Source organism: Anser brachyrhynchus, assembly GCF_964034855.1.
Source record: "Anser brachyrhynchus genome assembly, chromosome: 2".
Taxonomy (NCBI): domain Eukaryota; kingdom Metazoa; phylum Chordata; class Aves; order Anseriformes; family Anatidae; genus Anser; species Anser brachyrhynchus.
Window position 1 is genome coordinate 20229013 of NC_137695.1, and position 27105 is coordinate 20256117.

General features: G+C 49.5%; 2 protein-coding genes across 6 annotated transcripts in view; one reads left to right on the forward strand and one right to left on the reverse strand.

Moving 5' to 3' along the window:
• MLLT10 (MLLT10 histone lysine methyltransferase DOT1L cofactor) overlaps positions 1-8951 on the reverse strand; it is a 129832-nt gene extending 120881 nt beyond the window's left edge. The window contains exon 1 of the mRNA XM_080579108.1: positions 8818-8951. The gene's annotated coding sequence lies outside the window, so the exon portion shown is untranslated. The remainder of the gene's footprint in view (positions 1-8817) is intronic.
• On the forward strand, positions 75-26842 carry SKIDA1 (SKI/DACH domain containing 1). Of its 5 annotated transcripts, none has more exons than XM_080579115.1 (3): positions 75-8124; positions 11717-12514; positions 13130-26842. In XM_080579115.1, exon 3 carries the CDS (start codon positions 15627-15629, stop codon positions 18267-18269), a length of 2643 nt encoding a protein of 880 aa, XP_080435241.1. In that variant the 5' UTR covers positions 75-8124; positions 11717-12514; positions 13130-15626; the 3' UTR covers positions 18270-26842. The 5 variants fall into 5 exon arrangements, with proteins under 5 accessions (XP_080435241.1, XP_080435243.1, XP_080435240.1 ...); XM_080579117.1 differs by having other exon boundaries at positions 11717-11831; XM_080579114.1 differs by lacking the exon at positions 75-8124 and adding an exon at positions 9540-10337.
• Positions 26843-27105: the final 263 nt, after the last annotated feature.

The window sequence follows — 27105 nt, forward strand, 5'->3', positions numbered from 1 at the left end:
CGTTTTTTTACTGTCTTGTTTATTTTCCCCCCGACGTGGCTCGCAGGGCTAATGCGTTCCCGCTGCCAACTTTTATCGTCCTGTTTATGTCCCCTCGGCGGGCCTGCAGGACTCACGCGCCCTCCGCTCCCCCTGCCCCTCGCCTCAACTTCTGCTGCCCTGCTCATTTTCCCTCCGATGGGGCTGCAGCAGGAACGCGTTATTAAATCCCGCTCTTCTTCCTTCCCCCCCAGGAAAAACCCGCGTGGGTGCAGCAACGCGTGGCCGCCCCCGCCCCAGCAGTGAAAGTGGTGCGGGAGGGCAGGCACACGAGCGGGGAGGCCGCAGGCACACACAAAAGCAAACAGCTCCCAAACCCAGCTGTTCCCTGCTCCCACCCGGAGCTGGACGCTCCGCTCTGGAAGCTGGCGTGGGTTTCGTGCCTGTTTAGGGGCGTCGGGTTGTTTGTTTGTTTGTTTGTTTATTCATTTTACATAGAACAATTCTAATTCTGTTGTCTGTTGTAATTAAAGAATAATAATAATAATAAAAAAAAACAGCGAATCTGGCAGAGCTGAGGTGGTCAGCAGAGAGGAAAATCTCAAGCCGTTCAATTCTCCATTGTAAGCAGGTATGCCTATAGCAGAAGGAACTAATTGTGGCGATTGTTAGGAGCTCGCAGAAATTAAATGCAGCCTTGCAAAATTCTGCTCACTCGCTTGCCCGGGGCCAGTTATTTATTTATTTATTTATTTATTTATTTATTTATTTATTTGTTGGGCGAGGAAGATCTCAGTGATTTATCTTACCATGCTAAAAGGCGGACAAGCAGAATGTGTGCGTGGACTGTGTATTTTTGGTGATGATTTTGCAAGGCCGGCATAGTTGATGCAGTATCTGTGCAAATCACTACGTTCCCGGACGTGCGGCTACCTAGACCTCTATATACACATGCAGGGCTGGTTGTATTTTCTACATTGTTAACTAATAAAACATCTGCACTTGTGTACGGGAGTACGAAGAAAAACTACGTGTAAGGGAGAGGTGGGATGTGCACAACTCTCTACCCTCTAGAGACATCTTAGTCTGCGAGTTTGTATGCAGGGTATCTTAGGTCAAGCTCTTTTCTCTTCTCTCCTTGAAAGTTTTCAGTGAAATTATATAGCTAGGAGAAGAACGGAGGGCAAGGGAAAACAGGAATGATGGCGGTAGCTTCCTTTATGAAGGGCCCAACCAAATACGTGAATAACAGCCATTTCGGACACATTCTAACCATTTCTCTGTAAATGTATTTTCTAATATCTCTGGCAGTTTAGAAAATTTTAAGGCACATGTAAAAAAAATATAAATGGGGGGAGGGATTGGAACTTAGTATGTTTCAGTTTGTATAAAATAATTCAGTTATTGCTCTCAAAACAACCCTACCCCACACTAGAATGTTCTATCTCAACAGTGAAGAATACAAATTTGAACATAAACTATTTATATGATAAAACATACTTACAACACTATTTTTATTACTTTTAAAGCTTGTTAAGAATACCCTGAAAATTGCAGGTGCAAGCAATTACTTTGTAAGGAAATAAAGCAATTAATATATCCTAGTGTTTTAAAAAACGCAAATTATTTGGAGCTGATAGATACAGTGTCCCAGCCCTTCTTCATTCTTGTCAAGAAAATGACATCTAATTTAAAAAGCATTCTCAATGATTCTGTTAACCCTGACAAGAAAAAAAAAATCATGGTACAGCAGCAAATCTGTCCTTTATTTCCCTGACAGGTAAATTAAAATAAATATCTTTTTAAAATGAAAATATATTAAGTATATTTTAATTTGTTGGATGAATTTACACATATAGTAAGCTTGTAACAAACAATTGTAAATTTTTTTCTCTTTTTTTTTTAATTCATTGAGGTCTTCATGCAATATCTTCTTTGAAAAGCAACTAGTACAATTCCCTTTTTTTTTTTTGTTAGCAATTCTGAAGCTCAATTTTAAATTTTATAAAGAAACATCACCAAAGAAAAAATTAATCACTTTGCAACAACTTGATTAAAGCCGCACCGAGGCAACAAGAACGTATTTATGATAAACCTACTCTGTGGTTTTCAAATAAAAATACTCTAATCTCACACCATGTAACATCAGCTCCGTAGTGAACATCCTGAAATTTTGCTTTGGTCAAAATTCAGTCAAGCCTAATACATTCAATTATTTAATAAAACATTTTTTTTGTATTTTTTTATGGATTTCTGTTTAATTATTTCAATACAAAGAATGTACATGGACTGAAAGAAACTCCATGACTACCACCTTATGGTACTGTGTAATATTTGATGGAAAAATTTAGATAACCTCTTGATAGTTCTGTAAAACAATCATTTAGAGGAGACCTTTGAAATGCAAAATAGGAAAAGAAATGCATTACCACTAAATAAATACTGCAAACGCTAAGCCTGTAACAGCTATGGAATCAGAACATAAAATCTTGTAGCATATATGTTCTTATGATTGTAGTATTTAATAAGCATTGACATGACACAGAAGGCCAATTTTCTTTTTGAAAAAAAGAAGCCTGTCCTTCTTATAGTGATATATAAGAGATTAAAATAATTAGAGAGGAATATAATTCAGTGAGTAAGAATGAATAATTTCATTGTTAATCTAAATGCAAGGAGAAAATCCAATTGTCTTAAAAGAAATCTACAAAACCTAAGAGCAAAAGAAGTTTGATTATAAAAATCATGCAACAAGATTATATGTATTCATATTTTTTTAGATACTTTTTCAAACAGAATGAATGCACGAGTGAGTGAAAATTACGCTATCCAAATGCAAACAGTTTTAAAGAGTTTAAGGGATCCCTGAAGAAAATATTAACATACTTTACTGCATAGCATTTTAGCTTCATTAGCAAAAATAAAGAGGTATTCACCTTAATTTTTTACTACCAACTGATCAGTTCCAACAATAATGCTAAGATTGGAATACTTGCTTTAAATTCCACTGTTTTTTTTCCTATAATGTGCAAAATCACCATAAGTTTGGTGAATAAAACAAAGCACCAAACAAGAAAAAGTCTTTCATTTACAAAACCACATTATCAGTTGGATATAATCATCAGAGGAGTCTTCCAGGAATAACAACAACAACAACGCATAGATTTTACATTGAATGCATACTATATTAGAAAACATGAACTGACATTGGAGTTGGAATTGTAGAGTGGGAAAACTCGCTTCTTTACAGCAAGTTCTTTAAAGCAATTTTCTCACAGCAATTTTTACTTCTTTTTCAGTTTGGGTCTTTGTTGAGAAAGCTTTGATCTTTACCTATGAGCAAAAGGATACATGCTGCACAGCTAAACATGCAACTGAGGCCGGGCAAATTGCAGTAACCGAGCAATTCTCAATATGTAGAATAATATATCTCCTTTTTATCTATTTAAAATAGATTGATGTTTGTCTGCCTTTTGTTTCTGTGGGTTTAAATCATTAACAGTCTTCACTGAAATACATTCTAATCGTGGGCATTTGCTTCATTCCCGGGAAGGCAGTAGCAAAATGGTCACTTTACACAAAATAGAATGCGACTCTTGTGTGTTGACCTTTGCACGTAGTGTGTTTTAAATGACAGTCCGCCTTGGATCCAACAAATTATTTCTATCCATGTTCAATTTTGAAGGATATAGCATGTCTACAGAACCCGTATTAAAAATGTTAATGCATCTTTACATGCTTACTCTCAAATTATACTAAGTAAAGTTTTCTTTTCCCTTCTATTCTCTAACATAACAGCCAAATCTGTATTTAATACTTATCCAAGTGCAATTTACTGAATAATTAAAATGTTTTTAACATTTAAGGTGCAGTCACTTCTTCACTGGGAGTTTGCATGTTATATATTTACACGCTATGCAAGTACAGGTAGTAGCATCAAAGGTCACGTCAGTGCATCTCCTGGACACCATGCCTCTTCATATGTTGTGCTCTTTTCTTTTGTGTGAACATAATTACAAATTTTGTAATTCCTTAGAGTGCAAAGAAAGGGGGAAGTAATTTCACCAACTATTGTATTCATTTTCTTGTTTTTAATTGTATTATCACCTTTGGAGACTTTGGTAAATTCCACTTAACTAGCAGCAATGGATAAAATTGGTGGTTTTCAAGTACTGCTTCTGTTACTAATGTTGGCATTTAAATGTTAATTTCAGACTGAGGTTTACAGTAAACACGAACCAAGGGATTTTCTTTGAATGAACAATCTCAACCAAAATTCTAAATAAGGGATCCTAGCACAGGATATCTTTAAGCACAGTGATTATTTCCTTTTAAAAGACTTAACATTCCCTAAGTGATAGAAGTTAAAAGATTTAAATGTGACAGTTAATTTATAATTCTCTACATTAAAAAGGCATTTAAATGTTAACCACATTTTTATGTGAGTCAAGTCAAAGTAATGATAATTACAGTACGATACAAAAGAACCTGAAATAAACTTCTAGCAAACCATATTGAATATTAATGTTTTATTAAGCCCTGAAAAGCTGGGTTAGTAAACTCTGGAATTTAGATTATATCCGCCTTAAACATAACATAAGAGTTTTCTTTAAAGAATAATTCATTTCAAAGTTTGGATTTTATGAGGTATGTATTAATTCATTGGATTTTTATTAAATACATTTACGTCGCATCATAGCAAAACCAAGCCTCAGATTACTTTTCTCGTATAGGCATACCTCCATGCAGGATTTGCTAAATTAACATTCCATATAAATTAATAGCCTTTTTTCGTGTTTGTTGTGTTATGATCAGCAGTGTGATACTGTATCGTGTCACAGGTCACATTTATTTGATTTCAATTTAGGAATCGTATCTGTACTACACAATAAATACGAGAAACGACATGCTGAATTTCCCATCAAATACCTTAAATACAGACCTATTTTAGATGGATTTGTATAAACAAAACGCATATATCTAATATAGGCGTGGGAAAGGAAAAGCTGGTTTGTTATATGCTAAAGCAAATTGGAGTAAATCAACCGCATCCGTGGGCTGTATAAGCAATCCTACTCTGCTTTTCCCAGTACCATTTGGACACAACAATGTTACTTTTTTATTTAAAGTGTTTTCTTCTCAACAAGGGGCCACCACTTCCCAATCTCAGAAACACGCCCCAGAATATGTTAATTAATTGTATTGTGTCTCTGAAAGAAAGAGGTTGCCAAATGCAATAAAAAAAAAAAAAGTCTTTCGATCAGTGAGCTCTGTTCCCACTGCTAGTTACCATCTAATTTCAATTCCCCACATATATACATACATACGTTTCTTCTACGATTTTGACCATTAAAAACTGTCGAAGAGCGAAAGTCTAACTTGACCACATAGGGTGTATCTGGGAAGCTTAACATTCCTGGCGAATTAAGCGCGCAAGCCTCGGATCACTTTTTGTCAATCTTACTATGGTAGTTCTGAGTCGGGAATGTGGGTAATTTTTATATCGGGGTACTTCCCAATTAAAAGTAACAACAATGCTCCTTTGTGGAAAAAATATATAATATACGAAACACGTCGACGCATTCCACACAGAAACAACATAAACAGCAATGAAGAACGGCAACAAACGGTCTCTCCCTATTTTTTTTAATCTTCCTTTTCAATAAAATAGTTTTCCAATAGTAATATATCGTTTCAGGAAATACAACAGCATTAAATGTCTTTTTGAAGGACGCTTTCTAAATTTGCAATTACCTTTTGAAAATTACCAGGGAGCAAGTAAGAGTAAATGCATCTCCGGAATACTCAAGTAGGAGAAGCAAAACAAAAAATCTTTTTTTTTCCCCTCGATTTTAAAGTTAATGCCTCGAGATATTACCAGAGCGGTGCTTTCCTATTAACTATTTCTTGTATCTTCGGCTTTCGAGTAACATAGATGCTTTTTACCATCTGAACTGAATCGGGCTTTTATTTGGAGGAATCCCACAAAAGACTGCAAGTTTACAGAGTGAAAGAGAAGTCCCAAACTGTATTATCTTAAACAATGAGTGCAAGCATGCAACTTCCCAAGTGTGTGCGTGGGGGGAAAGTCACTTTAGAATTATTTTCAGCTAGGTGCTATCTGTAAACATCATCCGTTAACTTCTTTTACTTGTTACTCACAGAATATGTAAAATGTTTGGGTTTTTTTTTGGTGATACGTTTAGAAAAAAATAGCTAGACATCAATTCTAATGTTTTCAAATCAATTCCCACAAACTCTAAAATAACTTGCTAAAAATAATCACGGTTCTCCTAGAAAGGATTTTTTTTTTTTAAATAAAAAAAAAAGTTCTCTAGAAATCCTTTCGTTATCAAACACGAGCCCCTATCCGTTTTAATTTAAGCTTCAAGAAACAACGTGCAAAGACACATTTTTTTTTGCCTTAGAAGATCAAGGGCACTTGTTGGAAATTTTCTTGAAAATGGAGTTAGTCGGTTCTTCTCTACGTAAATATAGGAGAAACTGCAGGTCTGAGTGGCGCACCGAAACAATTTGATTTGTAGTTATTTTTTAGAAAAAAAAAAAAAAAAAGACACTTTTCCTAGAAAACAATTTTTTTAAAACCGACATACAACAATCACTTGGAAAAAAAAATCCAGACTTCACGGAGTTTAAACGAAACAGGATAAGATTAATCTTCATTTTTATAAACAGACCATTAAGACGAGTTCCTTCCAAATTTCTCTTTGGCTACATTTATTACTCCAAATCCTGCGGCTCGGGGCTGTTTCTCTCCATTCCTGCGAGGAGTCCCGCTCTCTAAAATCCACCCGGGAGCAGATGTTCCTTCACGCCCGGCTCCGGGGCAGCAGCGGGCCTTTTCCCCTCTGCCGTAACACGTGAGTCCCAGCCTCGCAGGAGCTCCCCCAGCGCCTCGGCAGCCCTCAGCTCCTCATTTACCCGATTTCTCGCTGGAAACCCCCCGAGTTGCCGCGTCAGAGACCAACACCGGCTGGCGTCGGGACCCGCCCGGGGCCGGGGCAGCTGCGAGCGGAGGCAGCGCGCAGGGAGCTCCCCTCTCCTTCCAGCAGGCAGCGGCCTGCGAACAATGGGGCAGCGCTCGGAGCAGGGGGGGCTCGGAGCAAGGGGCTCGGAGCTGGGAGCACCTCCCCGCCCGCTTCCCCCGGAGCGCCGGGCTCAGCCTTTCCATCTCCCCCCAGCTTCACCCTCTGCTCCCCTCACGGCTTTACTCACCCTCCACACTCTCCCGCCCGCAGCGCCCAGCGCGCTGTGCCGCGGGGGGGGGGGGGGGGGGTGACCGGGCTGGCCCGCGGCCAGCTGCTCCAGCCGAGCCTATCCCGGGCTCTGGGGCAGCCCTCGGGCCCCCCGCTCGCCGCCCTGACCTCCCGCTGCCGGCCGGCCCGGGCCCCGGCCGCCCGCCGCCCGCATGCCGTGAGCACTACCAGCAGGAGAGGAGGAAGCACTACAGACGCCGCACCTGGGCGCTGCAGTGCTCGCCTCTTCCCTTCAGGGGACGGTGCTGCACACAAAAGGCCGCGCAGCATTGTTCTCCTCCCTGACCCCCGCGGCCCCTCGCCCTCGGGCCGGGAGAGGGGAGAGGAAGCGCCGGGGCCGTTCCCCCCCCCGGGGGGGGGGTCCCCCCGCCGCCATTTCCTTCCCCCACACTCGCAGCCTCCTCCCCGGGGGGGGCCGCCTCAGGAAGGCTGGGGGGGGGGGGGAGCCACGGGAAAGGAGAGAGGGGGAAAAAAACACACACACGCGCACCGCCGCGGCGGCTCGATTTAAATAATTGCATAATATTAGGATTTAACTTATAAATGTTTACATTCGCGTGATTTGATTAACGTCACGTCTGATTTCCTGAAAGCCGCTGACGAGGTGCTTTATAACGGGAGATCGCCCGCAATATTCAACAGGCGGAGACTCCCCCCCCGCACCCCCCACCCCTTCCCTTCGAGGGGCCTCCGCAGCCAGGGTCCCCCCACACCCCTCCGGGGCCCGAGGCGCGGCCGCCCCCGCCGCCCGTTAGCGCCGCGGCTCCCGGGCGGGCGCTGAGGAGAACCGGGGAGGGGGGGAGGAGGGAGGGGGCGGGCACCGGAGGCTCGAGCGCGGCACGAGCGCGGCCGGCGCGGGGAATTGTGGGTAGGAGAGCGGCCGGGGGGAGGGGGAGGGGTGAGGGGTCAGCGCCCGCCGGGCCCCGCGCCAAGGGCGGGCGGCGCCTCCGCGGGGCGGGCGGCACCCGGCGGCGGGCGGCGCACGGGGACGGGACCGGGGCGATGGGGCTCGGCCCCGGGACGCTGGGGCTCGGCGGGGCTGCCCCGGAGGAGAAATGGGGCCGCGGCTCGGTCCCCGGCCCCGCACCGGCCGCCTCTGTGTGTGTGTGTGGAGGGGACCGGGCACGGCTCGGCATGGCTCGGCACGGCTCTGCCCGGCCGCCCTTTGTGGCGGTGCCGCTGGGCCGCGCTGGTGTGCGCGCCTCCCCGCCCCCACCCGCTCCTTGCTGCGATTTATTGCGTTTGCCAATAATCGCCCGTTTCCACACGGTCCCGGCCTCCCCCTCCCGGCACCCGGGGAACGTGGGCCGGCGGAAAAATACCTCAGAACACGTCCAAAACACCTCAAAAACACCCCAAAACCACACCCCAAACACCCGCCCGGGCCCCATCCGCGGCGCTGCGGCCCGGCCCGCTGCCCGCGCCCTCTCCTCGTCCCCCCGCAGCCCCGAGGCGAAGTTCCGCCGGGCCCGGGGGAGGGAGGAGGGCCCGGGCCCGGGGCCGGCCGCCTTTGTTCCCGCATTGTGTGCCGGGGCCGGCGAGGCGAGGCCCAGCAGCTTACCTCCGTGCCTCCTCGCTGCCCCCACACGCACGCCTTCCCGCCGGCTTTAAAATGCCCGGTCCACCTCGGAAGTGAACCGCAGCCGTCGGGAGAGTTTTGTGTTCCGCTCTTTTTTCGCTCCCCGCTCTCTCTCTCTCTTTTTTTTTTTTTTTTTTTAGCGTGAGATTAAGTTGCCGAGCACGTTGTTGCAGGCTGTAGCCCCCCGCCTTGGTGAACGGCCACGTTTGGGACCCTCCGAGGCCATCCTGATCCTGCCGGGGGAGCTGAGGGCACCGGCGGCCTGGGCCTGCCCAGGGCAGAGGGCCTGCATCCAGGCAGCGGAGCTGAGCAGGCGCTGGGTTCTGATCCCAAACGTAAACATTTCTACCCCAGACAGCCACATGAAATAGGCATTTTAAAGCTAAAATGTAGAGGAGCCCTGCCCTCGGACGAGGCAAGCAAAGAGCAAACCGGCGTGACGTAAAAATGCACCTCGGTGTATTCCTCAGCGGGGAGGGCTCCTGGCTGGAGTTTGGAACAACCAAACAACCAAACAAACAGGAGCATCACATCAACATGCTAACCGTGAAGGTTAAGGGGGAACAACCTCCGAGAGGAATGCACTACCCGGGGGGTGGATGCAGAATCTCGGTGTCTCCTGTCTTGCAAAAAATAACTGGGATTTTTTTCCTTTTTTTTTTCTTCCATTTTTTCCCCCTTGCGACCAGATCCGAGAGGATCCCGTTTTCTGATTCCTTTGTAGCCCAATCGGTGTTTAGCACCCAGCCGCACGGGCAATTCCCCCACACATCCCCCCCAACCAACCCTTGCTTTAATCTGATTATGATGAGATTTGCTGATACAATGAATATTTGCAATGATCCCGGTGTCTCAGTGAATGGGATGGATTTCCAGCCTCCCGTCTCCAAGGCTCACACACACACGGGGGGGCGCGACCCCGCTCCTCGGGACCCCAGCACCCAAGGGCGCCGGGGGAGCCCAGCCTGGGGCCGGGACCCCCCTCCCCAACACCGCCTTCCCAGCTGGAAAACGAGCCCCCCGGGCCCTGGTGTCTCCCCTGCCCCCTCCCCAGGCAAAGTGGAAGGCCGGTTCCTTTCACAGGGCCGCATTACAGCCCCCAAGGTAAATAGGGACTCATGGGGGGGAGAGAGGGGGGAGAAGGGGGAGAGGGGCTTCTCTTTGATAGCGTTTAATTGGAATTGAAACATTCTAGGGCTGTAAACATCCTTTATTTATTCAGCACACATAAGCGGGCATTGTTTTATCACCATCATAATTACGGTGTCCTTTAAGCTGACTGATAGCGGAGGAGATAAGGGAATGCGCCTGTAGCTCCAGCTCAAATCGCTGCCTCTCCCCGGGTCACCGGGATCCGCGCAGTCCTTGGAGATGAGGAGCGCCGGAAGACTGCGGCCTGGCCGGCCCTTACGTCATGGAAGTGATTTGTACCACATTGCTAATTTGGTGCAATTCATAACCTCCTGATCTCCTCTGCTCGCAACCCCTTGTCGCTTCGCAGGGTATGTTTTTTAGGATGTAGCTCCCCGGCGGAGAAATTACGAGCCATCACCTATGTGCAGGAGAGGATCTTATTTCCCAATGTTTGTTGCTTTACCTTTGTCTAATTAAAAATGCAAACTTTTAGGAGCCTTTCAGAACAAAGCCTCACCAAATCCCCTTTACGTCCAAGGATTTGCAAATTTATAAAGGCTGCATTGAATTCAGCATGGGTCAAGGGGCAAAAAAAGGGTAGAAGGTCACTGCATTTTGATTATGGGTCAGTAAACAACATGGCATGTAGTATGTGTCCAGAAACTCCAGCTAAAAAGTATTTTAAAACTACCGGGAGCAGCAAGCTCAAGAAATAGCCTTAGCCTGCGACCATTAAAAATTGCACAAAATTCGAAGCGCAAGGGACGCCCCAGCCCCCACGGATAAATTACAACTTAAAAAGCACTCGGCAGAATTCGACATTGCTGCTTTGTTTAGGAAAAAAAAATGAAAAAAAGAAAAAGAAAATACCCACTGAAACTCCTAGGCATAGCGGTGTTGGCCAGATTATGATTTTTTGTTCGGGCTGATGGTTGGCATTTCTTTGTCCTACATATTTAGGAGATTTAGTTATACGTTCTCATTTGTTGTCACACCAGAATTTACGGCAAATTTTACGTACTACAGTCACATTTGGCTGACTTTAAAATAGCAGAAGGATCCCATTATACTGTTCTTTGACCCTATTATATTTACGTTACTGGACTCTTTGTGATAGCCTCTAGCTGCTTTCTGTGTCCTCCCTGAGCAAAATATGCACAGCGATATCTAAAAGCAGGGTATAGGGCTAGAAAAGAAGTTCTCATTTGCAATATATATTTCTGCTCAGATCCGCGAAAGCAAAAGGTTTATTTAATGCTTGTCAATACCTGGAGACGTGGCCCAGCACTTAACAAATAATAATAAATAATAATAAGACTCTAATAATGTGGCAATCCTGGTGTGAAAATGCACGTGACCTCTTTAGGTTTTCCTGAAGATTTTCAAAAGATTTCTCCCCATTAGTACAACTGCTGGTGGACATCGCTGTTGCATTTCCCAACTCCACGTTTAAAAGACTGTAAATGGTGTGTGCATTACTTCATTGCAGAAGGAAGAGGTCAGGCTGAATTGCGCTGGTATTTAAACATAATCATCCTATGAAAATAAATCAAAACATCGCGTAAAAGGAGTATTTCAAACGCTACGTGCATTTTCTTTCTGGAACAATGTGGTTAAGCGCTTCCCCGCGAGGACGTATATTTTAACACAAGTTTACAAAAATGAAAGTATACGATTCCCAATAAATGGGAATAGGTCTACGGCGAGGGATTATGAATATTATTTTTTCTCTTTCTTTCCTAATGAGGTTTATCCTTCGGCCAGACAGCTTCAAGACTGAAACGCTACTGCCTATAGAGTGGAGATTGCAGATCGCACGCTACTCAACGTGAAAAGGAGCACGTTTGATTGATAGTCTCGGGGTGGGTGTGTGTGCGCCCTGGGCTCACAACTCCGCGGAGTTGCATGCAGGCGGGCTTGGCAAAAGCGGGCATCTCCGGGCCTCCTGATCTGCAGAAAGGCGAGCCAAACCTCCGTGCCTTTAATCATGTTCATCTTTGATCGCGACTGAGGGGGACACCGGCCACGGAATTAACAAAGAAACTCCCTCGGTTTCCAGAGAGGGCCACGCGTCCGGCCGGCTGCGCGCACACACGCACGGCACACCGCCACGCGGGCGTCCACGCAGGCTGCGAGCGAGTAAATTAGTGCCTAACTTTGCACCTAATTGCTACCAGGCACCTCGATTTTTTTTTGCTGTTGTTGTTCTGTTTTAATTTTAATCCTTTCGGCCGCCTTTCGCCTTCGCAACCCCGGCCTTAAACGGGGCTCGCTATTGATCGCCGTCCCCTGCGTGCGTGCAAACCCACCCCAAAGTGCCCTGCCTCGCGTGTGCGTGTGCGTGTGCAAGGGGCCCCCGGCGGCCCTTTATCAGGCTCTCCCCCGGCGGGCTCCAAGACGACCCCGGATGCACAACGTGTGCTGCTGGCCCGGGGAGAGCCGCCTGGCTCGCCTCGCACGCAAAAACCCGCTGGAGAAGTAGAGGAACAGAGGGCTCCGGGGGAGCCGGGGAGAGGGATGCGGCTCAGAGGGCGTGCGGGTGCCCGTAAGTACGGGGGGCGGCTCACGCCGCCCGCCGCCCCTCTCCCCTTCCACCCGGAGGCTCGGGGCTGTGCCTAGCCGGGAGCAGAGCTCGGCCAAATAGCCGCTCCTGCTCCGAGGCGTTGGATAGCGCCGGAATGAAGCAAACAAAAAGGAGGCATTTTTGAAATAGTTGCCGGATCCCGCTGCCAGGCTGTCAGCTGCAGGGACTGCGGGCGGCCCTGCCTGCGAGCCCCCGCACAGGAGCCCAAAGCACCCCAAAAGCCTGCAGATGAAGGGCTTTGCAGCCCAGAGGGGCTTTTATTTTCCTTGTTTCTTTTTTTCTTTTTTTAAAAATTATTTTAATTTTTATTTTTTTAAGGGGGGTGTTTTGTGTTTTTCTTTTTTTTATATTTTTTCTATTTTTTTTCCTATTTTTTTTTTACGTCTGCTGAAAAGCTTTCCCGGACTTTACTGCTCCCTCACTGTTGACTCCCTAGCCTTAACCTTAAAGCAGGGGGAGGAGAGCAGCGGGGAGGGGGGTGGTGTGTGTGTGTGTGGTGGGGGGGGGGGGGTTGTTGGCGGCGTATAAGTACATCAGGAGGAATTTTGAAACGACCCTTATTGTCTCTCGCTCTAGAAAGACCACGATGGTTCCTTTTTAACGGGAGCAGCTGTTTTCCCTCGCAACTTCGCTCGCAGCCCCCCGAGCACGGCTCGATGCCTCCCTCCCGAAAGGCGCACGCTGCTCCGGCCAGCTGCAGCGCCGGCTGCCCCGGCGGCTGGCATTAGCTGCGACGAGGCATTGTTCCCCCGCTGCCTCTCGGGCGCGTTTAAAGGCTGAAATATCACGAGATCCACCCAGTGAAGCCTTTGCTAATTCGAGGGACGAAATGTAATTCGCTCTAGCTCCGGTTTCTCGGACGGGAAGGCTCTCCTTAGCTTCCCGAGGGGAGAAGGAGCCACGGCGGTTTCGTGCACACATGGATTAAGTTGAACAGCGGCGATTTTTTTACGTCTGCGCGGAGAGCAACAGTAGTCCAGGGCTGACTTTCCTAAATCTCTGCCCTCCGAGTTAGAGGCTCCCTTCAATAGACTTCCTCAATTTCCGGATGCACTCCTCGAAATTCCCAGGTCTCTCTAGAATTCCTGCGAAACTGGGGGCTCGCCTGCATTTCGCCTTGGCATGCGAGGCTGCCTTTTTGGCAGGGCGATCGCGCTCTTTATTTTAGCTCTACCTGACGGGGTAACGCGAACTCCCCGCACCATGTTGCCAATACACGGAGTGGATATTGACATTCGGAATTGAAGCCTTTTTTTTTTTTTTTTCCTCCTTCCCTCTCTTTTTTTTTTTTTTTTGCCAAGTCCCAGAAATCTGAGATGTCTCATTAATCTCACGGATATGTCTAATTCTGGATGTGCAGCGATACATAAAAGTGCTCGTGTTTGCAGCCAGTTGAGCGCTGGATGCACGGCAGAGCCTGGTGATTTTTTATTTTTATTTTTATTTTGCAGCGCCTAACGTGCAAACCGCGAGCATCATTTCAGTGTGACAAGGAAGAGGCACGCAGCTATCGCAACATTTTTCGAAACCGTCGTGGCTGACACTCGAATAATTTCACGTTTCTCCGAAGAGGTTAAACCTTCGCGCTGCTTCTCCGGATTGATTTCAGGGGGCTGCTGCGAATGGAACATCAAAAAGCTGCGGCAGGGCTACCCCGAGCTGAAGATGCGAACTGCAGAGCAGGAGCATCCTAGCCCGTTGCGGTGCCGTACATTGTGTGTGCCAGCACTTTTTTGTCATTACGTAAAGCCTCTTGGAAGCACCTTGGATATTTCGCATTCTCCTTTCTCTGCTGGAAGCAATCAGCACGCAGGAATCCTGACGTGGGCTCGGGGACTGTAGGGCATTCCAGCTCGTGATCCGGCGCGGTTAATTGTGAAAAGTGTATACATTTCTGGCTTATCTATGCTTTGTTATGGGTCTGACGTGAGCCCACGTCCTCCTCCTCCCCCCTCCCGCAACGTTACAGGCAGGATTTCGGTTAAAAGTGGTACAGTGGCGCGGTGCGGGGACCCGCGATATCCAGGCAGCGAAATAACCTTAGTCCCCGGCTGTAAAAAGCTAATTAAGCAGAAGAGGAAAATCAAGAGAAACTCGAAAATGTAAGTATTCCCTCTCGTTAACAGCCGAGCCTTTAACTTCGGAGCTCCAGGAAGGGAAATACCAGGCTGTTCTGCACGTTTTCGCTAAGCTTCGCTTTCCGCACAATGCAGAATAAAATACCAGCTGAAAACGGTTACGTTACCGAAGAATTTTCCACCGCCACGATCAGACTTATGTCCTTTAAAACCACGGCGTGCACAAAAGAGCACCGTTCGGCCAAAAGAGCCTGAAAATACACGAAACGACACGGGAAAAAGCGTGCAAATCCTTCGTCTGGAGCTAGCGAGGAGGAAGTCTGAGAGGTCTGAGTGTATTTGAGCTCAGATTGTTTAATAGAAAGATTTATATACTAACTGTATTATTTACTTTGGGAGGGGAGGTGGCAGTATAAGGGTATGCTAATTAGTGGGAGATTTTTTGGGGGAAGGGGTGGAATATCAATTTTTATTGCATCACCTGTCAGGAGTGTCCAATCAGCGTTGGCTTTAGGGGAATTAATTGATGAAGGTGTCTCCGGACGAGCTCACTTCACTCTGTCATTTTATTTGTAGCTAAAGCAGCGGCGGGAATAGCAGCTGCATTTCTTTTCTCTTCCTCCCTTCACATTCCATTATCATAGTTTCCAATGGAAAAGCAGGGAATGAAAGGGAACAGGTACTGATCTTCAGCAGCAACTTAGAGAAACACTTTGGCAAACCTGATTTTTAAGATTATACACCGATTGTAGTCTCATGGGCTTTTTTTTTTTTTAATTTATTTTTTTTTTCTTTTTTAATTTCGTCTAAAGTTTGGCACTTCATTCACCAGGAATAACAGCCTTTGTTATATTTTATTAGCAGGATGCCTTGAGACAAATACAGCATCTGGCTGAGGATTGTGTGTGTGTGGCTTTTTCTTTTTTTTTTTTTCCTTTTTTTTTTTTTCCTCTCTCTCTCTCTCTGCAAATGCTGGGAATAATTTAATTCACGAAATGGGAGACCTGAAGTCGGGTTTTGAAGAGGTGGATGGCGTGAGGCTCGGCTACCTCATCATTAAAGGAAAGCAAATGTTTGCACTCTCCCAGGTTTTTACAGACCTGCTCAAAAACATCCCGAGAACTACCGTGCACAAGCGAATGGATCATTTAAAAGTCAAAAAGCATCACTGCGACCTGGAGGAGTTGAGGAAACTCAAAGCCATCAACTCCATCGCCTTCCACGCCGCCAAATGCACCCTGATCTCCAGAGAGGACGTGGAAGCCCTGTACACATCCTGCAAAACCGAGCGGGTCCTCAAGACGAAACGGAGGAAAATCGGCCGGGCTCTGGCCTCCAGCGACCTCCGGCCGGAGCCCGCTGCCGCCGACCCCTTCTGCGGCTTCTGGAAGGAGAACAAACTTTGGCTGGGGCTCAGCGACCCCCCCCGGCCCCTGCTGCCGCTCCGGAGGAAAGCCCTGCGGCCGGGGGCCGCCGCCTCGCTGCCGGCCTCTCACCTACCTCACATTTTTAGTAAATACACTGGCCACAGCCACCCAGACCTCGCCCGGGCGCCTCGCAAACCCCCCGCTCACTATGAAACGGCGCCGGCGGCGGGCGGCTGCGCGCCCCTCCGCGCCCGCCCCCCTCCCTCCGCCGCCGCCGCCGCCGCCTCCTCCGCGGCTCGGCCGCGGCTCCCGGCCGCCGGGCCCCCGCCCCTGCCCGCCCGCTGCCGCCGCCGCCGCCGCCGCCACCGCCACGGGGCGGCCGCCGCCGCCGTCGCCGCCGCCGTCGCCGCCGCCGCCGCCGCCGCGGGCGTGCTGGGCCCCCCCGGAGGCGCCCGGCGGCCCCTGGCGGCGCCGCGGCCCTGCCGGCCCCGCGGAGCCCCGCGGCTGCCGCTGCCGCTGCCGCCCGGCTTCGGGCCCCCGCCGCCGGGGCCGCCGGTGCCGCCGCCTCCGGCCGCCGCCGGCTTCGCCGAGAGCGGCAGCAGCGACTCGGAGTCCAGCTGCTGCTCCGGCCGCGCCGCCCACGACTCGGACTGCGGCTCCAGCCTGTCGAGCTCGAGCGAGGGCAGCTCGGAGGAGGAGGACGAGGAGGAGGAGGAGGAGGACGAGGAGGGCAGCGGCGGCTCGGAGTCCAGCGAGGGCAGCTCGGAGGAGGAGGAGGAGGAGGAGGAGGAAGAGGAGGAGGAGGAGGAGGAGGAAGAGGAGGAGGAGGAGGAGGAGGAGGACAGCACCTCGGACTCCGACTCCAGCTCGGTCTCCAGCCAGGTCTCGGTGCAGAGCATCCGCTTCAGGCGCACCAGCTTCTGCAACCCGCCCGGCGTGGTCCACGCCAACTTCTTGTACCATCTGGCCGCCGCCGCCCCCCGGCCCCCGGCCCCGGCCCCGGCCCCGGCCCCGGCCCCGGCCCCGGCCCCGGCCCCGGCGGAGCCCGGCGGGCCGCCCGCCCTCCGCGCCGCTCCCGGCGGAGCCGAGCCCGAGCCGCCGGAGGAGTGGGGCCGCCCCGGCTGGGCTCCCGCCGGCCCGGCGCTGCTGTGCTGCTCCGGCGGCCTGGGGAGCTGCTTCGCGGAGATAAGAGCTGATAGGGTATCTGAGCTCACATTCCCACACTCTGAATTTTCCAATAATGCCAAGAGTACTGACCTAACAATTAACTGTGTTGCAAAGGGGGCCTCTTCACCTAGCCCAAAGACAAACAATGCATTTCCACAACAAAGAATACTCAGAGAGGCAAGGAAATGCCTTCAAGCAACTACTACACACTGTGCAGATAACAATACAATAGCTGCTAGGTTCTTAAATAATGATTCTTCATCAGCGGCTGCAAATTCAGAGAAAGATTCCAAAATCCCTCATTGTATTGAATTTGCCACGGATTTGCCCTCTTTACAAACTGATCCTGAGGAGGATGCTGCTTCTCCAGGGGCAGCAGCAGCTGAGCTCCAGTGCACTGATACAGGCAATAAGGCATTGCCATTCCTGCACAGCATTAAAATCAAAATAGAGGACAGCAGTGCGAACGACGAGTATGAGCCTGACCTTACAACACATAAGCTAAAGTGTGAGTGCAATGATACTAAGGATGAGTTTTACGGTGTGACTGAGAGTAATAACCAGGACGCTTTATTAACAGCCAAGGAAGATTCTGCATGCACTGAGAAAGAAACCACTTCCTTAAACCCGCTGACTCAGAGTCAGGTCCTCTCATGCACTTTAGGTACTCCAAAACCTGAGGATGGGGAGTATAAATTTGGAGCGAGGGTGAGAAAAAATTACAGGACACTGGTTTTGGGAAAGCGACCTGTACTGCAGACTCCTCCAGTCAAACCAAATTTGAAATCAGCTCGAAGCCCACGTCCTACAGGTAAAATTGAGACACATGAAGGAACACTGGATGATTTTACAGTTAACAATAGACGCAAAAGGGTAGCCAGCAATGTAGCATCAGCAGTGAAAAGGCCATTTAATTTCATGGCAAATTTTCCCTGTCCACCATCACTAATTATTGGCAATGATGGGGATTTGTTGCCAGCTTATTCCTTAAACACCACTAAGGATTCCCAACCACCTCACAAGGCCCATCCTGTATGGAAATGGCAGCTGGGCGGTTCTGCAATACCTCTTCCACCTAGCCACAAATTCAGGAAATTTAATTAATAAAATAGTTTGGAAAATATTTTCTTGAACCACCTTTAACTTTCTTACGTTTTTAAACTCTGCAGGATGGTTTGTACCAGCCCATTAATGCTATACACGCTTTTGGAATCCTGTTTTATCACATTGTGAAGACAGAAACCGGATTACTATTTTCTTTACCGTTACAACCGTGGTTTTTGTTTTGTTTTGGGTCTTTTTATTTTTTTATTTTTTTACTGTTTCATTTGTTTTTGTTTTTGGTTGGTTGGTGCTTTTTTTTTTTTTGCCTTTTTTTTTTTTTTTGGTTACATTCCACAGAGTACTTCAGGCTAAAGACTCAAGTTAAACTCAGTTATTATGGTAGAGCTGGAACACTTTACTGTTTAAATGCTAATAATGCACCAGTACCTCAATTCAACTGCTGCAAATAAATGTCAAAAGGTTGAATAATAAATATTAGAATGAGCCATTAAATTTATGCACTAGATTTCGAAAATGGAAGTCTAACTGTTAATTCAGTTAAAGTTTGTTAAGTTACATGGTTGCACAGTAAGGGTTCACTATAATTCAACGTGGCAGCAGCCTACTTTTCGGGAGCTTTGTTTTCGGGTGCAGGGGTGTCTTTTTCTAAGAGCAGTTGCACTTACTCGTTTTTCTCCGGTTTGCAAAGGCTGGGGTCCGCCTGCGACCCCAGGACTGGGAAAAGCTGCCTCATCTGAAACCAGTAAATAAATGTGGAATTCTATTTTTGGTAAAGGGTGTCTTTTTACTTGTACAGCCACTCTTTGCATTTGGAAAGCCTTTTTTGTTTCACCCAGAGGTCTTAAATAAGGTTACTGTTACCCACTAATGTCATACTTAAGTTGTGGTCTGAACATGCCCCTTACAAACTTGCAAAGCAACTAAAATATTTGCCCGGATAGCAGTACAATTTATGGTCCAGCCCCTCACGCTGGCTGGAGGAAATAGCAAAGCAGTAAATACAACACAGAAAGTGAAACGAGAGGCCATAAGTGGCGAGAATACCCAAAATGAGAATACCATGTTATTCAGAGCTCTCTGGCACCAAAACTCAGGCATTTCCACCGTAGCACACTGCCCGGTTTTATCCTCATCTCTTGCGATTTGATTGTTGTTGTTTTTTGTTTCCATACCACCCTCTCTATGTAGCAGAAACGTTTCTACTGCACGTGACAATCAGAGGCAATTATCTATATTTGCACTTAATATCGAAATAGTCGAACAGGCAGACTTCTAGAGTCTAGCCCTCGGTGAGACATGCTGGTATAATATATTGTGATGATGGAAGCAGTAAATCAAAATTATGGAAATTTGCACTGTTGAAAAGCATGCTTTAGCTTTATTTTCAATTAAAAACACTGTTTAAAAATTCCTGATTCCATACACTTTGAATTATTGCAGAGTTACCCACGGTTTCCTCTCCGTTTGTAAGTTCACTGGTTTTATTTGGAGGAAATACGCTTCAAGAGGTTAACTGTTTCCCTCCCTCCCCCCCAGCCCCTCCGAAAGAAAGGGGAAAAAAAAAAAAGGCAAAAAAAAAAAAAAAAAAAAAAGGCTGCAGGCCCGAGAGTCGAGGCAGGGCTGCTCGGGGGAAGGTCTCTGTCTCGGGGGGAGGACGGGCACAGCAACTCTGAAAACAATCTGAAAAGTTTGCAGCTTGAGAAAGGCAGTTCTAATTGAGTTGCTGAATCAGCAGAGTTTAGGATGAATAATTGCTGGTTTCTTTCTTTGGATTAGCTTTTTATTTATACTAGATCATCCCCAAATTAAATTTTAAGGATTCCACTCATCGATCAATCCCGGGAGAATAATTTATCGTAAATCAAAAAAAAAAGAAAAAAGAAAAAAAAAAAGAAAAAAAGGAAAACAAAGCAACAATGTAATGTTTACTGTGTGACTCAAAGTCAACATTTCTGATGGCAATCCGCTGCCTGGTTTTCAGTTTTTTAATTCCTGCCTTTTGTGATGCCCTCTCCCAACCCCTCGTGTCGCTAAATATTCCGAGCGGCCACGAACTGATTTCAGCTCTGTTTACTACATCCACCGGAGTTTTCCTCTCATTGTAAAAAGGCCCAGGCTAAGAATACCTGCAGCCAAATATATTTAGAAAGAGTAAACAATTGCCTTTCAGTGGAGTTACCCTTCCCCCCTGCATGCACACACACACACACACACACACTCACGCACACACATCACTTTAAACTGCCAATTGCAAAAGGTGCATTGCATACTTAGCCGCTCTGCTGAAATTACGATGGTCGTGAAAAATCTGCTTACTGAAGTTGTTCTGAGATGAATGTTTACATTCGTGTGTTTAGAGCCGCACAGATTACAGCCTTACTCCCAGAGAACTGTAAAGACGTACCAAACGTACTGCTCAGGAAAGCCCCCAGCTCTGGTAGAAAGCCGTGTCTGCTTGACAAAGGTCTTCCCTTGACCAAAAAGAAAAAAATAAAAGGAAAAAAAAAAGGAAAAAAAAAGGAAAAAAAAGAACCAAACGCAAAAGCTACAAAGGTGCAATATGCAAACTCGAAACCTAAAATTTCGCCTTGCCAGTTAAACAACGTATCACTTTCAAAGTAACTCTGTCCCCTGACCCTGTTTACTTCCAATTAGAGATATGCTGATTTGGCCAGGAATTGTAAATTACAGAGGTGCCTTTTCAGGTTGCCTAAATAATCCTGGAGGGGGGAGGGGGAGGAATAAGCATAAATTTATACCAAATAGGCTCTGCAGAGTTGAGGACGTGAAATATGGCGCCCGGCCCTGCCAGGGGCTGCGGAGCCCTCAGCGGAGCCCAGCCCCAGCCCCGGGACCGGGACCGGGGACCCGGGGCAGGCACCGGCCCGGGCCAGGGCCCTGCTGCTCCGCTGGGCTCCCCTCCACGCAGGCAACATCAAAAGGCAAGAAGTTAAACAGCCAAATAATTTTCACACGTGTACACCTCAGTTTAGTGCAAGCCACTAACAGAAGCCTTCATGTTTTTACTGCCGTTGGAGAAATTAGCCAGGTACGATAACACGCAGGGATTAAAAAAAAAAAAAAAAAGAAATGGTATTCTTTAAAATTCTGGTAGTTTGGCAGCTGTTTCTGATGGCATTGTGATTATTATTGCGACCAGAGTTCATTATCATTTCGGCCTTAATAATATCAAGTCATATCACTGAGTTACGTATAAATAACCCCTTTTCTCCTAGAAAGGTAAGTTCTAAGAAGGAGGAAAAACAAAGGTGTTCCAGCGAGCCAGGTCACAGCGTTGTTTTAATGTTTACAGGAGAGAAAACGCAAAATGTATTAGTAATGAATTGCCACCATTTTCTAGCTCCTGGTGTACACACAAACCAACAGCATTTTGTAAAGGAAAAAGCAGTCTAGGGACGTGCGTGTACTTTCTGGGCTAGCCTCCATAGGTATTTGCCACGAGTCGAGCTCATTGACACATTTTCTGGGAAGATTTCTGTTACCATACTGAAGACAAAAGAAAGTTTTGGACTGTTTAATTCTCTAGAGCATTAAAAAGGGAACACGTGTAATGCCTTCAGCAACGAGGTATATTGCCTTAAAACATGTAACTTGCAGTTTACAACAATTTACTTTAAGAAGTGATTGTTCTATAATCTACACTTACTTGACTACAGTGGGATAATCTCTTTACTGGTTGTTTATTTAAAACACCACTACAAGCAATAATGCAAAATAGTGGTAGCTGTTGTATGAAGTTTGCTGTTCAATCATTCACTTGGTGATTTTTTACATGGTCTCTGATCCTTTTTCCTATAACAGATTTAGTTGCCAATAAATTAAAGTTTCTGCAGAAATGAGAACAATGCTATCATGTTTTTGTTTGTTACTGTGCACACGTGTGAGTAGTTAAGACGTGGAGGTGTAAAAAAAAGCGGCATTTTCTACACACGGTGGTGAGCCGGAGGAAAATTTCCTCTGTACGCAGCATGTTAGAAAACGTGACATACAGATAACGTTGTTAATCGTGGTTTTTATGGTTAAGATGATTACTGGAAAGAATATGTAATGGCTCATCCTCGGATCTGTTCGCCCAGCTCCTACGTACAAAAGCAGGGCCATCATATGAATGTGAAAACTAACAGCTAGAAAAATCAGGGCCAAGGCGCTGGGCTCTACCTCGCTAAAGTCACACTCACAGACATTATCCATGCACAAGCCTCCCCTGGTATTTCAGCCCTACCATCGTGTTTAAAGAAAGCTCGGTGTAACCGCTCCTTGGCTGGGCGCGGGGCAGCCAAAGAGCGGTCTGAGAAATGCAGGGGACTGCCCAAAGCTCTCGGGAAGGGACATGGGGACGTGGGGTGAACTGATTTTAGGCCTTCCACGTCGCATTTTTTTACTGTTCTGATATAATTATTTGCCATGCCCTAGGCCCCTCTCTCTCCCTCTCTCCTTTTCACTCCGAGGCGGCCTCACAAGCCCCAGCTTTAAAAGGCCCTAGATGTTTTGCATGAAGCGCTCACAATAGGGGTTGAGAGAATTGACAGTTTCAAAAACAAGGCGCCCTGTCCTTTCCAGATGCCGAGGACCCCTCTCCCGCACCATCTCTCGTTTGCTCCTCGCTGCTGGTGGCTTTATCCTTAGCATTGCAAATACACGGCAACAGCTGTGTTTGTAAACAGGGGGGAGAGTTCGGCGGGAGCCGCCGCCGCCGCTCCCTCTCCTCACGGCGCGCTGCCTCCTCGCCTTAAATATATATATATATATATAACAAATATGGAGGGAGAGAGAGGAAATCTAACGAGCCCAGCGGGAGAAGCGGGCCCTCGAGCGGCCGGAGCGGGCCTGCTCGGCGGCCGGGCTCCCGCAGGCCGCGGGCGGCGCTGAGCCGCTCTCGGGGCGGCCCCTGCGCGGCGGGCCCGGGGGACAGCGCGCCTCGGGCCGCCATCTTGCCCGGCGCCACACGGCCGGCCCCCGCCGGCACCCTCGGCGGCCCCGCCGCTCCCGGGGCTGCTCCCCGCGGCCGGGGGGGTGGGGGGGCGGGGGGCGGCGCGGCACCCCGCGGGCCCCCGCACTTCAAAGCGGCCCCTCGGCCCCCGCCCCGCGCCCCCCTCCGGGGCTCCTCGGCCGGGGCGTCCATCTTCCCCAGACCCTCCGCCCTGCCCGCTTTGTGCGCGGGGGGCCGCGGGCTTCTCCTCCGCCGCCTCGGCCCCCACCGAGCCCCCGGGCAGAGCCGGGAAGGGGACGGGGAGAGGGGTCGGCGCGGAAAGTGCAACAGGGCTGCTGGCTTGTCGCGTTTAAAAACGCAGCCGGGGCTGTAAAGCGTGTGAAATTACGCACTGGTCTCTTAAAGAGTGGCTAATTTATAGTAAATAGCCGGGGCTTTGTAAATGGCTTTATTATGTTGTTTCTTGTTAATTGTTGAGAAAATCCCCATTGTTGAGTGTGAATGGCTTTATGAGCTAACCTGGTCTCTGGTGCAATCGAGGGGCAGTAAATGGCCGCTCCGCTAATGTGGCCCGGAGCGAGGAGCCGGGGCCGGCCGCGGTGACCTCGGGGCCGGGCCGGGCCGGGGTGGCTGAGCCCCATCGGGCCGGGCCGGGCCGTGCTGCGGCCGCCATGACACGGACGCCCCGAGCCCAGCCCGGCACCCTCCTTCCCCTCGCACCGGGGGTGGCAATGCCCCCACTCCACACCCTCACCCCCAGACCCCGCCGCCCCGGGGGGCTCCCCCAGCGCCGGGCCGAGCCCCCCGGCCCCGTGGCGGCCGCACACACGTGCAGGGGCCGCTCCTCTTTGTTCGGCGCCGCGCTGCCCCCCGGCCCCCCGGCCTGGGGTGCCCCTGCCCCCGCCGAGGGGCTCCCCCGCCTTCCATCGCGGCCTCTGCCTCCCACCGCCGGCCTCCACCTCGGGCCCCTGCCCGGGGGAAGGAAGGGGGACCCGCAAGGAACTTCCCCAAAACTTCGCCCCCGGGCTCCCCCCCCTTAACCCGGGGCTGCCGGAGGAAAGCGGGGCGCGGGGGCTTCCCCCTGCCGCCGCGCCGCGTTTCGGCGGAACGCCCTGCGAGCGCACGTGGCGGCGCGTTATAAAATATAAATCGCGATGAAATGTAAATTCCACCCCAGAAACTTATCTCGGGCTATTCTCTTTCCCGAAATCTCCCTCCCTCTGATTTCGCTATTAGGAGAAATCCCCCCGGGTTTAGAGCACTTGTTTCACTTTTTTTTTTTTTTTGTGCAGCCCACATCTGTTGGCTTCCCCTCCGCGGCTCTCCCTGCGGGGCAGGCGGGGGGCCGAGGCCGAGCCTCCCCGGGGCAGCCCCAGCCCTGCCCCTCGGAGCCAGGCGATTTTCCCCGGGTGCCTTTCGGGACCGGGCTCGAATCGCGAACGGGTCGGCTGCTCGGCTCCCTCCTTCCCGGGACTCGCTCTCGCAGTCCTCTTCCAGGCTGATTAGTGCTGTCGGAGCAGGCAGATAGGGCTGTACAGCCCATTTCCCTCCAAACAGGATGTTTCCATCAACCTGCATTTGGTTTTCCCCAAAGAGCAGCGGAGAGTTTAGCTGGGAAACACGTCCCGGCTAAACCCTTGCCTTCAGCTGCCACTCGGGTCACTTCACATCTTTGTATTATATTTCATCCTGTCATTCCCCTTTCTCTGCCTTCCCGGGCAAAATAAATAAACTAACAAACAACCGGAGCCTTGCAAAAGACGCGCTGGATGGCGAAGCGGGTGCGGGCGGCACCTCCCGGGCGGCTCCGAGGCTCGGCCGCCGGCCCCTGCCCGCCTCGGTGCGGGGCCGTGCGGGGCCGTGCGGGATGCGGCCCCCGGGCCGGCCTTCGGAGGCTTCTTTGTGCCTCGGTGCGGGAGGGACAGAGGGGCTGCGAGCGCTAAAAGCGCCGCGGAACGGGTGCGAACATGTGGTTTGGATTTACCCACGGTGCTTTCGCATGCCCCAAGGTTTAGGGGTAAACCGTCCGAGACAATAGCAAAAGGAGAAATGTTATCTAGTAAACGGAGGAAAAAAAAAAAAAAGAAAAAAAAAAGGAAAAAAAATGAAAAAAGAAAAGAGGGCCGCTCGCCCTCGGAAATGATCGTTTCCATTTAGGCGGACATGCCAGCTTGGGGAAGGGTAAATAGCGATAACGTGCTGTTCCGCGTACGGTTTTCCAGCCCATTTGGGAAACTTCGCCGTGCCTGCTGCGGGTGTTTGAAGCAGGGCGTTATAGGCGGGAGAAGGATTTTCAGGTTGTTTCTTGCTATGACATAATCGCCCCTCGTCAAAAGCTGGCCGGGTTCGCCGGAGGGAAAAAGATGTTCGCGCTGAGTGATGTGGTGGGAGGAAAGAGAGAGCGGCCTTTAATACGCGCTATAAAATAATGTCAGGTCTCCGAGCCTGTGATCTCGCAGCCTCCTTTTTATTTTAGGGGAAGTTTATGAACGGTTACCTGGGGTTTACAAATTTTGCTGGTAAAATCTCATTCGTGCCATTACGATTTCTGCAGCCTCCTTCCGTAAAGGGGGGCCTGTAAAAGGTATGAATTCTCCACAAGCCCTGCCATTCATCAAGCCTGGGGACGTCCGCCCGTCGCTATCTGGCCGTGGGGAGGCCGATAAACGGCAAGGCTCTCCAGATAACCGCCGCTGCCTCTCGTGCTCCATCCGAGCACTCGGCGGTGTTTGTTCCGTGCCGGAAAGGGGGGCTTGAAAGCAGGGCAACTTTGGAGAACACACCTGAAACTTGGGAACCTCGGTAGCTCCTCTTTACAACGTGTTTGCACTGCCCGTGGCACACAAGGAGGACACCCGGCACAGCAAATCCTTCGGCGGCAGACTTAAAAGCGGCTCCTGCCTTTCCAGAGGCCTTCCTCCCTCCTCCTCCCTCTGTAAACACGGGCGCACAGATGCGCAGAGCCTGCCCGTGAAAATTCCAGCGTGGAGCCCGGCTCCTCCGCCAGCGCCTGCGGGGCCGCGTTTGTTCCTCCCGTTTTCCGCAGGAGACCGATGACACCGGGCTCAGGAAAGCTCCGGAGGGGAACCGAGAGCTGCAGCGGCTCCTAGCCCGACTCCAGCACGGATTGCGGGGGAATTTGGCTTCACCAAACCTGCGGATGCGAGGCGCCTTTCAGACGCAGTTTACTGCTTGTCTCTGGTTTAGCGACGCTGATTGCGTCTGATCATTTCGAGAGACGAGCTCCATAAACATCTGATAGTTTGTAGGGGAATCAAGCGCGGTGACAATTGCGCGGAGCTGGTTTTAATTTTACCCCAAAGTGTTTACACATCGACATATGGTAAATTTGTCTTCACGAAGAAAGTTAAGAATCAATAGCGTTAATAGCTCTGCATAGACACGAGAGCGATTAACGTTTCTGCATCCCCACCAGCCTCAGGTTCCCGAAGATAAATGCCGCTTTGCCGAAAGAAAAGGCGTTTGCGAGCGAAGGTTGCCTGGCTCTGCCCGCATAGGTGCTGGGGGGCTGCTGGCGAGCTCAGCACCCCTCGCCCCGGCTGCTCCCATAAAGCAGCAGCAGCGCCCTTGCTCTGCTTCTAGCGCTCTTTTCAAACGCTTTCCCTCCCGAATACCTGCAACAATCGTGCTTGAAAAAACAGCCGGCTTCTTCCCGGCAAGGGAAGCCTGCCTGTGCTAAAGGGCTGCGTCCTGCCTCCCCCCGGCTCCTGCTTTTGGGGCTGCCCCGAGCCGAGGGAAGAGGGAAAATCGTGCCCCGAGCCAGCCAGGTCCCTCTCGGCAGCGGGGTGCTGCGGGCACCTTAGGGTGCTCCCTGGCACCTAAGGGAACTAAGGGATATTCAGTCACCCTCGGTCGTACCAGGATGGAGTGGCAAAAACCCGGTCGTGCCGGGACTTTTTCGAC

Excerpts from the sequence above, each read along its gene's own strand:
- SKIDA1 (XM_080579115.1), top strand. The coding sequence starts at position 15,627 with ATGGGAGACCTGAAGTCGGGTTTTGAAGAGGTGGATGGCGTGAGGCTC.